General features: G+C 47.3%; 1 protein-coding gene and 1 non-coding gene across 2 annotated transcripts; both read left to right on the forward strand.

Annotated features, from left to right (window-relative positions):
• Window positions 1–2,770: 2,770 nt before the first annotated feature.
• Window positions 2,771–2,925, forward strand: LOC143432411 (5.8S ribosomal RNA). The gene has a single exon (XR_013103009.1). It is a non-coding gene; the product is annotated as a 5.8S ribosomal RNA (ribosomal RNA).
• A 10,770-nt stretch (window positions 2,926–13,695) lies between these two features.
• On the forward strand, window positions 13,696–15,743 carry LOC143432410 (uncharacterized). The gene is made up of 5 exons (XM_076909098.1): window positions 13,696–13,737; window positions 13,781–13,795; window positions 13,931–14,044; window positions 14,115–15,339; window positions 15,388–15,743. The coding sequence occupies exons 1-5, from the start codon at window positions 13,696–13,698 to the stop codon at window positions 15,741–15,743; spliced, it is 1,752 nt and encodes a 583-aa protein (XP_076765213.1).
• The last annotated feature ends 495 nt before the right edge of the window (window positions 15,744–16,238 follow it).

The following is a 16,238-nucleotide window of genomic DNA, read 5'->3' on the forward strand; positions in this document are numbered from 1 at the left end:
TAGACATCTGCAAACGCTACTTTCTTGCAAGGAAGTGTCGCATTTACATTCATTTGAAGTGAATACGAGGTTTACATGACACATCGCAATTCATATTACATCTTATCATGAGACATAGAAATGAGATGCGATATCGCGTTTTAAGAAGCATTAGAACTCCTTTGCTTCGATACGTAGACATCTAGAAACGCATTTCCTGGCAAGGATGTGTGACATTTACATTCTTTTGAAGTGCAGACGAGGTATACGTAATACTTCGCAATGAGTATATCTTATCATGAAACATGGAAACGAGATGCGATATCGCGTTTCAAGATACATTAGAACTGTATTGCTTCGATACGTAGTCATGTGGAAACACTATTTCCTAGCAAAGTAGTGTGGCATTTATATTCTTTTGAAATGTTGACGAGATATGCATAATGCGATGCATTGAATTACATCTTATTATGTAACATAGAAGTGAGATGCATTATCGCGTTTTAAGAAGCATTGGAGCCCTACTGATTCAATACGTAGGGATCTAGAAACTCTATTCCGTAGCAATGTAGTTGTTTGTCATGATAGGATGTAAATCAAAGCAACCCGTAACGTATATCTCGTCAATACTTCAAGAGAATGTTAATCACACAAATACTTGCGACGGAGTAGCGTTTCTTCATGTCTAAGTATCGCAGCGATGCAGTTCTACTGCTTCATAAAACGCGTTATAGCATCTCATTTGTATGCCTCATGATTAGATGAAATGTCCGATGCAATGAATTATTTATATCTTGTCGTTACTTTAAACGAATGTAAATGCCACACTTCCTTGTAACGGAATAGCGTTTCTAGGTTTCTTCGTATCGAAGCAATAGAGTTCGAATACTTCTTACAACGCGATATTGCATCTGATTTCTATTCCTCATGATAAGACTCATGATAAGATCATAATATTCAGTGCCACTCCATGTATATCTCGTCTACACCTCAAAAGAATGTGAATGACATACTTCCTTGCTGCGGAATAGCGTTTTTAGATATCTGCGAATCGAAGCAATAGAGTTCTAATTCTTCATAATACGCGGTATCGTATTACACTTCTATTTCTCATGATAAGATGTAATATCAATGCAACGCTTTATGAATATCTCGTCAGCATTTCAAATAAATGAGAATCTCACGCTTCCTTGCTGCGGAATAGCGTTTCTAGATACCAACGTTTCGAAGCATAAGATTTCTGCAGCTTCATAAAACGTTATATCGCTTCTCATTTCTATGTCCAACGATAAGATAGAATATCAATGCAACACATAATGTATATCTCGTCAACACTTCAAAGGAATGTAGATCTTACACTTCCTTGCTGCGGAATAGCGTTTCTAGATGTCTACGTTTCGAAGCAATAGAGTTCTAATGCTTCTTGAAACGGGATACCGCATTTCATTTCTATGTTTCATGATAAGATATATATTATTCATTGCGGAGTGTCATGTATACATCGCATAAACTTCAAGTGAAAGTAAATGCGACATTTCCATGCTAGGAAATAGCGTTTGCAGATGTCTACGTATCGCAGTAATATAGTTCCAATGCTTCTTAAAACGCATTATCGCATCTCATTTCTATGTTTCATGGCAAGATATAATATTCATTGCGAAGTGTTCTGTATACCTCGTCGAGTTGATACTATAACGATACTATAACGAGGAGTTGCATACTTTCGTACAAAAATAAAGTGCTCTCGGGTATGGTCCTCATGATCCGCGGCACGGCAAAAAATTACAAACAGTAACGTGCTCTCGCGTGTGGTCTTCGTGACCCGCGGCACGGAAAAATACCAAACAATAACGTGCTCTCGCGTGTGGTCTTCGTGACCCGCGGCACGGAAAAATACCAAACAATAACGTGCTCTCGCGTGTGGTCTTCGTGACCCGCGGCACGGAAAGATGAAGAAAAAAGAATGTGCTCGAACGTGCCGCATCCACTGCACTGCCACACGAACAGAAACATTACATCCACAGCCCGTAGTATGCAACTCCGCCTCGTGTCGGAGAGATCGAGGCGTCCGATCCTTTGGAGATTGTACGTAAACCGGAACTATATTCCTTCCAAAATAAAAATTATAAGAGTCCAGATATATGGATGAAACAAACGCAAAGCGTATGCAGTCAAGAATAATCTTCCTTCGGTCGAGATCCGTTATGTTCAGAGAGGAATAACATCGCAGCAGCCTCGTTGTCGAGAGTCTGAAACCCGCCGTTGCGAGATCGAACTTTACTTGCTCGTTTCGCGTTGTCGCGAAAAATATAGACCGCTGGAGGCTGTTGTTGGGCGAACGGTGGAGCGTCCTAACGAATGTACGAATTTTTTTTCGTTTACCTGAGCCTTGTTGGAATCGACACGACTGGGTGGTATTGGAATTTTGAAGAGACCGTCGTCGTCGTTCGTTCGTTCGGGGGGGACGATTCGTCGCTCGCGCCCAAGCCTCGTTGTCGAGAGTCTGAGAAAAAACCGCCTTTGCGAGATCGAATAATTTTATACTCGCTTCGTGTTGCCGGGGAAAACTCTTATAGACTGCCTCGAGACTGTGCGCGAAGACGACGAGTATCCCATCGATAATAACATTGTTATGTTCATCCGAACGAGAGCGTCTTGTCGATCTCGAAAGCAATACGCCGCTGGGTGTTTGGTTTCTTTTCTTCTCAGTTCGACGCGCACGTTTGGGTATCGACTTGTTCGAACGTTAGTACCAAGAGACTTAAAGATCAATAAAATATACATATACGATTACCCTGAACGGTGGATCACTTGGCTCGTGGGTCGATGAAGAACGCAGCTAATTGCGCGTCAACGTGTGAACTGTAGGACACATGAACATCGACATTTCGAACGCACATTGCGGTCCACGGATACAATTCCTGGACCACGCCTAGCTGAGGGTCGTTCGCGTAATCAGAATACTGCTTGCGTTGCGTTTCGTCGAATCTTTTTTCCCTACGGTGCTCGAATCTGCCCGCTGTCGTTCATTCTCGAATTAAATTACGAACGTTTCTGAGTTCGGGCGGCACCGAGAAAGGGAGGAAGAGGAGCGATACGCGACGTACGAGTGATCGTTGGACGTTCGTCCAAGTCGTCTGTGGCCGTGCCAAGGCAACCTGCGATTGGCAACGTGTATGCGCGTGCGGGGTGCGTAAACGTGCTCACGGAACTCGATGGTGTGTCGATCACGATCTCGCGTGAGTTCCTCGTGGCGTCGTGAGTCGTCCGTTAAACGGACGACCGCCCACGGGAACCGCTTCGTGTTTCAATCGCCGATTTTGTTCCGCGTTCCGAATTCGCACACCCACCACACGCATCGCCTTCGCCTGCATTTAGCGCACGATACGAACATGCCGCGCGCTCGACGTCATTTAAAATGAATTGTTTTTTTCACGCCGCAAGACCGAGGGAGAATTCTCGGTCGAGAGAGAAGAAATATACAAGAGAGAGAGAGAGATAGAGAGAGCGACATCGTCGTAACGCGAGGGACGATGATGCGCATCCGATCGTTCGAAGTTCTCCTCGTACAGCCCCAGGGTGTTCGATCAGAATAATCCGTTCTCTCTGTTCTCTCTGCGCGTGTATACCATGTTTCCGCGAGGGAAGAAAAGATCTCTCGCGCGGACAGTCACTCGAACATAGGCCGTCGTTGCGCCCGTGTAGCGTCGCAACGTTTCTGGTCTGTGACGCGTGTCCGCGCTTTGGAGATCTCCGGAAGCGAAACTCGAATCGGTAACACGCGCGACAAAGGAGAGAGTTTTCAGAGCAGATACGAGAAGATTGGTTCCCCTTTGGCGAGGCTCGAGTTTTTCTTCTACGAGGTGCCGCCTCGGTGCCGCAAGGTACTACTGCCCTACTTCGTGATCATCGAGTGCGTTGGTCACCCCATGTCTTCGTTGCCGAGACAGGACCGCGCGACCAAAAGCCGGTCATCCAGTCCCCGGAAGCGCAGCTTGTGCTACGATCGCATCGTACGCTTTTCCACGCGTGCGTTCCCTTTTATTTCCCGTTCAGGCAGCAGAGAGATTCGTGCGGGCGCTCCAACTCGGTCTGTCCTTCGTTCTGAAGGATCAGGGTAATAAAATCGGGGGAAAAGGAGTCGCTCCGTTTCGATCTCTGCGTGTTACGCGCGCAAGGTTGGGAACCGCTGGAGAGTATAAACAGTTGTTGATCGTTCGCAGGTACGACGATAAAGAGGACGGATGTTAAAGAAACGCCGATAGCTTGGTCGTCTAGCGAGAGTCTCGTATTTTTTCTTTTATATTTTTTACGAATCTTATATAAAAGAAATACCGACACACGAAAGACATTGGCGAGGTGCATAAAACGCTTCGACGAGAACAACAACGAAGAGAGGTGCGTGTAGTTTTTTCTTGCCGTTTTCTCGAGCGGTAAATCAAAGGATCGCTCTGTCGGAGATGGACGAAAGTTCTTTTCGTCGTCTGCCTTCCCCGTTCGCCGATGCTCTCTCCTCGTCTTGTATATATTATACATACGAATCTCTTTTTACCTTCTCTCCGTAAGCGAACTCGATGTCACGAATGAATTTCGTGCGTCACGTAGAGACGACCTCGGATTAGGTGAGATTACCCGCTGAATTTAAGCATATTACTAAGCGGAGGAAAAGAAACTAACCAGAATTTCCTTAGTAGCTGCGAGCGAACAGGAATGAGCCCAGCACTGAATCCCGCGGTTCCGCCGCTGGGAAATGTAGTGTTCGGGAGGATCCGTTTATCCCGAGACAACGAACCGCGTCCAAGTCCATCTTGAATGGGGCCATTTACCCACAGAGGGTGCCAGGCTCGTAGCGACCGGTACGCGTTTCGGGAGGATTTCTCCTTAGAGTCGGGTTGCTTGAGAGTGCAGTCCTAAGTGGGTGCTAAATTCCATCTAAGGCTAAATACGACCACGAGACCGATAGCGAACAAGTACCGTGAGGGAAAGTTGAAAAGAACTTTGAAGAGAGAGTTCAAGAGTACGTGAAACCGTTCAGGGGTAAACCTGAGAAACCCAAAAGATCGAATGGAGAGATTCATCGACGACGATACTGGTTCCCGATGGCGCGCGATGCCCCGGTGGTACCCTCGCGGTTAGACAGCGAGCGGCACGCCGTCGTCGGCGAACGTTCCGGTGATGTAGTCGTACACTTCTCCCCTAGTAGAACGTCGCGACCCGTTGCGCGTCGGTCTACAGACCGAGTGGGCGCCTGTGGCGTCGCAATCTTGCGCACGCGACAGACCCTCGGTCGCCCGGCCGGCTGCGCGACGGTACTCGTACGGTATCGGGCCGCAACCAATCCATTCTCGAATGTATGTGCGTCTAGCCCGACGCAAGCTCGGTCAGACTACCCGGTGGTACGGACTTTGCGCCGGCGCCGGGCCTGGCCAGCTGTTAGCAGGCGGTGTCCTCGAAATGGCCAAGCTTCGAATTACCGGTCGGCGACGCTACTGCTTTGGGTACTCTCAGGAACCGTCTTGAAACACGGACCAAGGAGTCTAACATGTGCGCGAACCATTGGGATTATTAAAACCTAAAGGCGAAATGAAAGTGAAAGTCGGCCTTTACGTCGACCAAGGGAGGACGAGCCGCGTACCCATGCGGCCTCGCACTTCCGGGGCGTCTCGTTCTCATCGCGAGAAGAGGCGCACCTAGAGTGGACCCGGAACTGGGTATAGGGGTGAAAGACTAATCGAACCATCTAGTAGCTGGTTCCCTCCGAAGTTTCCCTCAGGATAGCTGGCACTCAAAGAGACATACTTGAACATATGTGCGATGAGTCTCATCTGGTAAAGTGAATGACTAGAGCCCTTGGGGTCGAAACGACCTCAACCTATTCTCAAACTTCAAATGGGTGAGACCTCTGGCTTGCTTGAACGAACTTGAACTATGAAGCCATGAGATCTCGGATCAGAGTGTCAAGTGGGCCAATTTTGATAAGCAGAACTGGCGCTGTGGGATGAACCAAACGCAGAATTAAGGCGCCTAAGTCGACGCTTATGGGATACCGTGAAAGGTGTTGGTTGCTTAAGACAGCAGGACGGTGGCCGTGGAAGTTGGAATCCTTTAAGGAGTGTGTAACAACTCACCTGCCGAAACAACTAGCCCTGAAAATGGATGGCGCTGAAGCGTCGCGCCTATACTCCGCCGTCAGTGGCAAGTGGGAAGGCACGCGAAAGCATTTCGGTCCTTCATGAAGCTCTGATGAGTAGGAGGGTCGCGGCGGTGTGCGCAGAAGGGTCTGGGCGTGAGCTTGCCTGGAGTCGCCGTCGGTGCAGATCTTGGTGGTAGTAGCAAATACTCCAGCGTGGACCTGGAGGACTGTTGTGGAGAAGGGTTTCGTGTGAACAGCCGTTGCACACGAGTCAGTCGATCCTAAGCCCTAAGAGAAATCTTACGTAAATGTGGTGTACTAAAAGCAACAATTTTGAAGGAACAATACACAAAAATAAAGTGCGCGAAAGACACACACCCATTGGGCGAAAGGGAATCCGGTTCCTATTCCGTAACCCGGCAGCGGAATCGTATACCAATCCGGGCCCTCATAAGAGTGTTCGTCGGGGTAACCCAAAATGACCTGGAGACGCCGTCGGGAGGTGCGGGGAGAGTTTTGTTTTCTGTATAAGCGTGCGAGTTCCCTGGAAACCTCTAGCAGGTAGATAGGGTTTGGAACGCGAAGAGCACCGCAGTTGCGGCGATGTTCGCATCTTCCCCTCGGACCTTGAAAATCCAGGAGAGGGCCACGTGGAGGTGTCGCGCCGGTTCGTACTCATATCCGCAGCAGGTCTCCAAGGTAAAGAGCCTCTAGTCGATAGATTAATGTAGGTAAGGGAAGTCGGCAAATTGAATCCGTAACTTCGGAATAAGGATTGGCTTTGAGGAGCGGGGCGTGTCGGGCTTGGTCGGGAAGTGGGTTTGGCTGAGTGCCGGGCCTGGGCGAGCTGAACGGGCCGCTGCTTCGTGCATGCGTAACCCGGAATCTGAGCTCGGTCCCGTGCCTTGGCCTCCCACGGATCTTCTTTGCTGCGAAGCTTCAGCGGCCGTTCGCCGTAGTTATCGTCCTCTTCGGCCGCCATTCAACGCTCAGCTCAGAACTGGCACGGACTAGGGGAATCCGACTGTTTAATTAAAACAAAGCCCCCAAGGTGTTTACGCAATGTGATTTCTGCCCAGTGCTCTAAATGTCAACGTGAAGAAATTCAAAAAAGCGCGGGTAAACGGCAGGAGTAACTATGACTCTCTTAAGGATGCCCGCGGCTTCATCGGCGCCTTCCCTCCGGCTCAGCCGCCCGATTCTTAGGAATCGGACGTTGCCCGCCTCCCACCTCGTGGAGGCGCCTTACATCGAGTGGCACCGATGGATCCGCATACATTTTTTCGAGAGTTATAGTTACAGCGGTAGGATGCGTCTCAAATAGCCTCTCCTACCCAAGTCGTACGTCGTACCTCCTATAGGTTCTCGCCGGTAACATGGTTCCCCCTCCCTGGAGGGGTGCCATGGAGAAACGGCGTGCGGCGTTAGCGGCTCTTGGGGGTTGCCAACCCTCTCGAGTCCTATTTGCGTTGGCCCAAGGACTAAAACCAAGCCTCGGATGAACAAATCAAACGGTGAGCGCTCTGGCTCTGCCGTTCCAACACACAGTAGCTCTGGGAACGAAGAAATCTCATCCCACGCTTTATCTCAGCCCTCCGGAGTATCATGTCGCTTTCCGGGATACCCGAGAACATTTGGAAAAGCTATTGGGGGGTCCCTACATGAGAAGAAGGCCCATCCCAACTGGTATGACCAGTTGTGCAAGAAAGAGCCAGTGAAGGCTCGATGGAATGAACAAGAGCATACGCTTCTGGCGCGTAAGGAAGCTGAGCTGTCTGTCCAGGGTGTACGCAATATTAATCAAGCGTTAGCTAAGGTGTTCACCGATCGATCGTATGACTCTATCAAGTCGCATAGGAAACAAGAGCAGTACAAAAAGTTAGTGCAAAAATTTGTTCTTGAGATGGAATCATCAACATCTGTTATTCCGGAACTGCCTATGGAGGACCGATCGGATTGTACCAACTATGATCAGGAGATCATAAATCACCTCAATCTCCTAGACATTCCATCTACGCAGGATTTCAGATCCGCTACGCTAGTGGATATATACGACTCCCTTGAGGGCAACGAAGCAGGAGATCTTCAAGTGCTTAACGTTCTATCTGCTTGACACGTTTCCGGCGCGGAAACTGAAACAGAAGCCTGACATCGAAACACCTGTCAACACGAGCTTGTCACGTAGGAAGATGCGAAGAGCGGAATATGCGCGTATACAGGACCTGTGGACGCGAAACCCCGCCCGATGTGTGCACTCCCTTCTGAAAGAGCATCGTCTGGAGCAATCACCTCAGAAGGAAGTTATGGTCCCATTTTGGGAAAAGCTTCTGACCGAAACGTCGGATTCTTACCCCGATGGTGCGCAGGAGCGACAAGTGGAGAGCAATCTATGGGCCCCAGTAACAGAGAAAGAAATAAGATCTTCCTTTCCTAGAGTGACTACTGCGGCTGGTCCTGATGGTATTACGGCAAGGCTTCTTCGAAAGATACCCGTTTGGATGATCGAAAGGATATTAAACATCATGATGTGGTGCAGGAGACTCCCAAAACACCTCACGGAGTCTACTACCACGCTTATCCCGAAGAAGTCGGACCCTGATAGCCCCGCCGATTTTCGACCAATAACAATTTCGTCTGTTCTCGTCCGTATTTTACACAAAATACTGGCGAAAAGGATGGCGGCCAAGATACCACTTGTTCAGCGGCAGAGGTTCTTCCGTGAATCAGATGGGTGCTCAGAAAATATATTCCTCCTCGATGTGGCGCTTAGATATCATCATCAGCGCAATAAGTCCTTATATCTGGCATCGATTGATGTGGCCAAAGCCTTTGATTCGGTATCACATCAAACCATCAGACATACATTACAGCTGTATGGAGCACCGGCACCGCTGATTGACTGCATTAAGGACGTCTATGACACCAACGTTACTCGGTTGGTATGTGGAACGTGGACATCGCATCTGATCCACCCACAACGAGGTGTAAAGCAAGGTGATCCGCTATCGCCCTTCCTATTCAATCTTGTAATGGATCGATTATGGAAGAAGCTTCCGCCTGAAGTAGGCATTGAAATAGGCGACATGAAGATCAATGAAGCAGCTTTTGCGGATGACCTTTTGCTATTTGCATCCACCAAGTCTGGAATGCAATTGGCTCTGGACACCACCTCAGAGTTCCTCCAAAGTTGTGGAATGTCCATTAACGCGGCCAAATCGTTAACGGTTGTCCTTACGTCGGTTCCACACGAAAAGAAAACGATAGTGGAAGCAAGTCTCTCTTTCTCATGTGGTGGAAGGAAGCTTCCTACGCTCAAACGGACGGACCAATGGAAATACCTTGGTGTTCCATTCACTCCTGATGGGCGAGTGGCAGTGAATCCCAGTCCACAGTTAGCTGTCACGATGAAGACATTAACATCTGCTCCACTTAAGCCACAACAACGGCTCTTTGCGTTAAGAACTGTGGTACTACCCGGGCTGCAACACGTATTGGCGTTAGGTGCTATGAGAATAGGGGTGCTAAATAAGATCGATAAGATGGTAAGGCAAGCTGCAAGGAACTGTTTGCGTCTCCCATCCGATACGAATATAGCCTATTTTCATGCGAATGTTGGCGATGGTGGCCTCGGATTACCGTCCATGAGGTGGGAAATGCCTAAACAGCGCCTGGCCCGACTCACCGCACTACCACTATCAGACGATGCCAGGCAAACAGCTTCTGGACGCTTCCTCGAAAATGAGATTGCCGTAGCAGAGAGGCGTCTTACGGTGGATGGAGCTCTACTCAGAACATCAGAGTCACTCAGGAAGCGATGGGCGAACAAGCTCTATGCGACGGTAGATGGTAGTCCTTTGAAAGAGTCATGCAAAACCCCACAACAACACCGGTGGGTCTTTGAAGGAAATAGGTTTTTAACGGGTAAAGATTTTATTAATCTTTGCCGTCTCAAGATAAATGCATTACCAACTCGCTCTAGAACATCAAGAGGTCGTACTCGAGACAGAAGATATCGTGCAGGTTGTCCTGAACCGGAAACGCTAAACCATGTGCTGCAGTGTTGCCATCGAACACATGATGCCAGAATAAAAAGACATAACGCCATACCTAATTACGTCGCGAGGGAACTTAGGACGAAGGGGTACGAAGTTGAGGAAGAACCCCACATTCAGACGGAAGAAGGTTTAAGAAAGCCGGACATCATCGCTAAGAACGGAAATGATGAGGCAGTTGTTATCGATGCGCAGGTCAACAGCGAACAAACGGATCTAAACAAGGCACACCTGAAGAAAATGAATTATTATAAGAAGAACAGCAGCTTGATAGAAGCTATTAAGAAACGGTATAACACGTAAACGGTGGTCTTTGAAACGATAACACTGTCTAGCAGAGGGATATGGGGACCTCATTCCGCCAAAGGCCCGTTAAATAGGAAAATTATACGCAAGACCGAGCACAAAGTAATATCAACGAGCGTACTTGTAGGGGGACTCAATGCTTACCGGAGGTTTAACGCTACCACTAGTATGACATGGAGGCGGGTAGACGTGGGATAGAGAAGTCTTTGTTCTCGATAGGTGTGCCTGCGTATCAGGCATAATGTCACGGTGACTTTGACTCTTTATAGGGCACCGTGATTAAAAAAAAATAAAAAAAAAAATAAAAAAAAAAAAAATAGAGGTCTCTTAGAACACCTCTGGGCCTCTTACTGCACAAGAAGCGCCCATTTCCTGAGCTCCCTGAGCATCACTTTCATTCGTTCTTCTATCCATAAAAGATTTTGACTAAGTTTGGAAAGATTTACGTCTCTTGCTACGAGTACACGTCTTACTGCGCGTGTCGCTCACTTCTTGATGTCTCCTCCGTACCTTGGGCCCACCCTTTCTGTGAGTGGAGTCGGATGCTCCCACTCCCCATATAGGTAGCCGGTATACATTCGGATACTCATGCGTTTGCGTAACGCACGAAGCAATCCGTGGCACTCAGCTCTACATCCTTTTTCTTCTTCCCTATCCTCTAGTAGCTTCCGCTTGTAGTTACCGATTATCTGGATTGGTACGTGTGACAGGTCCCAGATATCACGGGACTCCGCTAAAATGAAAGGGCTGCTAGGTGGCACTGGTTGCACCGGAGCGACTTCCACGAAGGATGAATGGGCATCCCCAACTAGTGTGGATTCCCTTATCCCCCAGGTCGACGCTAATTGACTCAACATTTTGCTCCTCTCAATTCCTCTGAGTTCCCACCCGATCCTGGCGAACCTATCTTCCCACGCTCCCAGGTCTTTTTTAACTACGCGTAGCTCCTTCCTCATCTCCATTGTGTACAGTAATCCGTTGCTCTAATCCTCGAGCCAGGCGCCCATCCTGTTGCAACGGTCTACTCCGCAGCCGCCCAGTGCACTAGGTGTTAGTGCGTATGCTGCACATTTGGCTTTTTCTAAGCCCTGGGCCTCAGCAAACTCTAGGTACAGCTCGGCACACCCCTTGGGAGAACCGGTTCTTAGTGACAGTAGATGCCACTGACTTAAAGCCGAATAAAGTGGCTCTCCCGGTGTTAGCGGAGATGCCTGCACCGCGTTACGGAACCGGATATTCACGAAACTCCTCGCTAGATATCCGGTTACCCCGTCGCATTCATAACTTCTCCGCAAAAACTCCACTCTCCCTAAGGATATATAGGTCTTTAGGGGGTGTACCTCGTAACCTATTTTTGGATGAACGGCAGTGAAGTGGTGGCGAATATAACGTCGTCACCCTGAGCGTAGAAGTGCTCTACGCTCTGGCGTCCGCCCACTATCACTTCCGCCACCCTTTTAATAGCTCGAAAACTGCAGATGTTAAGCAGTTCGAGGCCCACAACTCCACGGTATTCTTGACAACCAAGGCCTCCTCTTTGGGTGTGAGTGCAGCGTAGCCTAGAGACTCAGTCTCCCATCTTTTCAGTGTTCCGCCACCGATCCCTTGTTTCCGTAGGGCTTGAGCTACTGCCGTAGCCCACCTCCTGTTTGCCCCTCCGCTCCCCAAGACGCCCATGATGCGGGCGGGGTCGTCTTTGATTTGTACTGCAATCGCCATTGCTCGTACGCTGAGTGATTTTCTCTTTTTTACTGGCCTGGTCTTTGGCCTTTTTTCATCGGGTCCCTCCTCTCGGGCACCCTGCTTACCGGGCGGCATCTTCCCGGCATCTTTCGCTGCTGAATTGCGAAATACTGCGCCATCCACTTCCTCCTCGGTGGCGACGGCCAATCTGGCAGCCCGATCCTCCCAGATCGTAGGCTGCCTCCAATTGGCAATTGTGGGCAGAACAGGCCCAGCCCCGTTCATCGCGGCCCACGTAACGAGACGACTCATCTCGGATGTCGGCGAACCACTCTCTGTACACGCATGCGTCAGCATTCCGTCATTGAAACGCTCGACGTCCCCCGTGAAATACTGTTTCACGTTCTCCGGTTCTGGGCTACTGTGTGAATCTCCCAGTTCTACCCCCGGCCCGGATACGGTGGCACACCTTTGGGGCTTGTGCTGAACTGGCGCCGGAGCCACATCCCTGATGATCTTCCTAGGAGGGGCGGCTTCTTTCGGCTCTTTCTTCTCCTTAGGCTTGGGAGTCGGCGGCACGTGTTTCCGCTTGGCTGCTACCCCCTGCATCTGGTACTGCTTGATGATATCGGCAGGTACCTCCATTCGAGTAACTGGTCCCAGGGGCACGGGTCCACACTCTTCGTCACTACTCGATTCTTCCCCGTCCCAATTCGCACCGACCCGTATAGCACGTAGCCTGGCTATTAGGTTGGGGTCCATCGCTCCGGATCTGTTACGACGCATCGCACAACTTTCATTTCGGAAAAAGTCACTACTACTAATAAGAACGAGATTAATTAGATATTAGGTCACTATCAACTAACAACTAACTAAAGACTATACTAACTTAACCGCTACAGAACATAAACACACTATAAGTAAGTATTTAAGAAAAAACCCGTTAGAGGCTAATGAGGGTTGCTATCACCCGATGTATGCTGCCTGTTAACGGCAAAAGGTGCCGAAGTGCCCGCTATGGCCTTTCTCAATATTCGATTTACTCAGATTTTACTCCTTTCGATCAACCGAAAGGCCTTCACCAATGAAGATAAGAAAAGGTAAGAGTAAAAACTCTATGTAAACCTTGAAATGTTTGAGAAATCTTCTTTAACAATTTTTTGGGAACGCTCAGTGGGGGGGGGGGGGGGGGGGTAATCCGCTTCCCCACTTGGCGGGAGTAACTATGACTCTCTTAAGGGTACCCGCGGCTCCATCGGCGCCTTCCCTCCGGCTCTGCCGCCCGATTCTTATGAATCGGACGTTGCCTGGCTCCCACCTCGTGGAGGTGCGGAGGGATAGGGAGTGGCCTTTACATCGAGTGGCGCTGATGGATCCGCGTGCACGCTTAAGAGAGTCATAGTTACCTGGGTCGGTGATACGCAATATAGACCTTTCATTAGGTCCTTTAGCCTCTCCCGACTCTAGCTGGTCCTCTACCTCCCATAGGTACCGCCGCTAACACGTGATGGTTGACTTATTGGTTGATTATCTGGCTGAAGCATGTGGCTAAATGAGGTCCAGCAACAACCGGTAAACTGTGCCGTAAGTTAAGAGTACAAATTAAGATCTGTATTGTACTGGCTAGATAGCTAGAAATACTGTACTTTGGCAGTAAACAAAATTTTGATTCAGCACCAAGGTGCGCCCGGTTGTATTTTGATGCAGACAATCGCAGATGTATGGACAAGAGAGGAAACGTGGGGATTTGATGTATCGATTTCACATTTATTATTAGAAACAAATAATGGACACAGTTAATGACGCCTCGACACGAGCGAATCAGGTTCCATTTCGCTCGTGGCGGATTTATCCGCTACTGATCAGGGAACCATTGTTGACGCCCTGGCGAGTAAACGGACTACGAATTCAGCCATACAATTTAAAATAGAGTTACTACTCACTCCGAACTCGACATGTAGCTGTTGTCTCCAAAAGGGCATGCATATTGGCCTGTTAAATATGAGGACCTAAAATCGCAAATCACCCAGTATCATAAACAAGAATTAATACATTATATTTGCAGTAAATGCCTTCGACAGTTTAAAGGCATTCATAATTGGGTATGCCATTACCCGAAATGTAAGGGGCCGCCTGATACCTCGTTACCGTACTCCTGTGAGCACTGTGAACTCAGATTTAATTCACAAAGTGGCCTCTCGACCCATGAACGTAGTAAACATCCAGAAGTTCGGAACCAAAAACGAATGCTACAAATGAAAAGCAAAAAAACTGGTGGTCGTAAAGCGTATGAGTGGACCCAAGATGAAGTTAATCTGCTGATCGAACGTAGGCGAAGGTTTCAGAATAAGCGCCAAATTAATAAAGAAATTCAGAAATTTCTATCATCTACATCTTGTAAGCAAATTAGCGACAAGAGGCGGCGACTTAGAGCTAACAGTACAGCACAAGTTGAGTGTTCGAGTTCCGAGTCTGAAGAAGAAATATATCTTAGTGCTAATGAAGACGAGCCACAAGAAATGATAAATATAAGTACAACCGTGAGTGATAATGAGTGGAATTCCTTTATTTTAGACTATATTAAAACTATTGAACTACCAGAAGGCTCAAAATTCGAAAGAGCAAATATTGAATTGGACGCTATATTAACTGAGTTAAATGCAAATGAAGTTATAAATGTAAATATTAAGGAAAAAATAGAGCAATTTATAGATAAAACACTTAAGCCTGTGTTAATTGACGTAGATACATCAAGCGGAAATAAAAATAAAAGCAAAAATAATAGGGCTAATAAACAAAAACGGAATCGAATGAATACTAGGCAGTCATCCGATCCCCATTCAACCAATCATGCCTCTAGAAAGCGTTTTGCCTACGCAAGGTGTCAAGAGTTGTTTAAAAAATGCCCAAAACGCCTAGCTGATTACGCTATTAAAGGAGATTCTTCTTTTATGACGGATAGATCTACTTTACCCCAAGCTTCGGTAGTAGATCAATTTTATAAGAAATTATGGGAAGCAACCAACCCACAGAGTAATTATATGCCAATAAACAGCGATAGGCGAAGCATGATGGAAGTTTGCCCTAATATGTCGGTTCAAGATGTAATAGATAGATTAAAACGAACTAGCTTTACTTCAGCAGCAGGTACCGATGGAGTAAAGAGAATTCATCTTGTTAAAAAAGGTACGCCAGAAATCTTAACTAAATTATTTAATATACTTTTGCGATGAGAATATTACCCTCGAGTTTGGAAAATTAACAGAACTACTTTAATTCCTAAGGTTAACTCAGATTTAAATAATGTTAAAAATTGGCGTCCAATTACAATCGGGCCAATTATAGCCAGAATCTTCTCAGGAATTTTGGATAAAAAGTTAGGACAGTTTATTAATATTAATATTCGTCAAAAAGGATTTACTCGTGAAGACGGATGCAGATGTAATGTTTCAATACTTACGGACGCTATTCAAGTAATGAAAAGTGTGAACGGAGGAGTGGTAACAATAGTGGATATTGCAAAAGCGTTTGATACCGTGCCGCATCAAGCAATTCTTAAACAACTAGATAGAGCAAGGGTTCCTAGTTAGTTATGTAATATTATTGCCGACATGTATAATGATTGTTCAACGCGTATTACGTGCGCTAATGGTGAAAAAACCGTAATAAATCTTAAGCGCCGTGTAAAGCAGGGAGACCCGCTCTCTCCCTTCTTATTTAACATTGTACTCGATCCATTTTTGAATCAACTCCAGGAACATAATGACGGTATTGAAATAGGAGGTAAAAATTTGTCGGTTCTAGCCTTTGCAGATGATATCGTCCTTCTGGCAAAAAGTAAAGAAGCGGCACGTCGTCAAATAAATACTTTAAGTAAGATTTTAAAGCAGTTAAATATGGAATTATCAGTTCCTAAATGTGCTACATTTCAAATTGTACATAGTAGAAGGTCATGGTATATTGAAGATCCATCTATAATGGTTAATAATGAAAAAATCCCCTATATTGAACCAGACAACACTTTTAATTATTTAGGTACAAAATTTAGCTCCTGGGGTGTATTAGAAAAGAATGTCTCAGGTCCC

The sequence above is a fragment of the Xylocopa sonorina genome, unplaced genomic scaffold, assembly GCF_050948175.1.
Source record: "Xylocopa sonorina isolate GNS202 unplaced genomic scaffold, iyXylSono1_principal scaffold0162, whole genome shotgun sequence".
NCBI classification, from domain to species: Eukaryota; Metazoa; Arthropoda; class Insecta; order Hymenoptera; family Apidae; genus Xylocopa; species Xylocopa sonorina.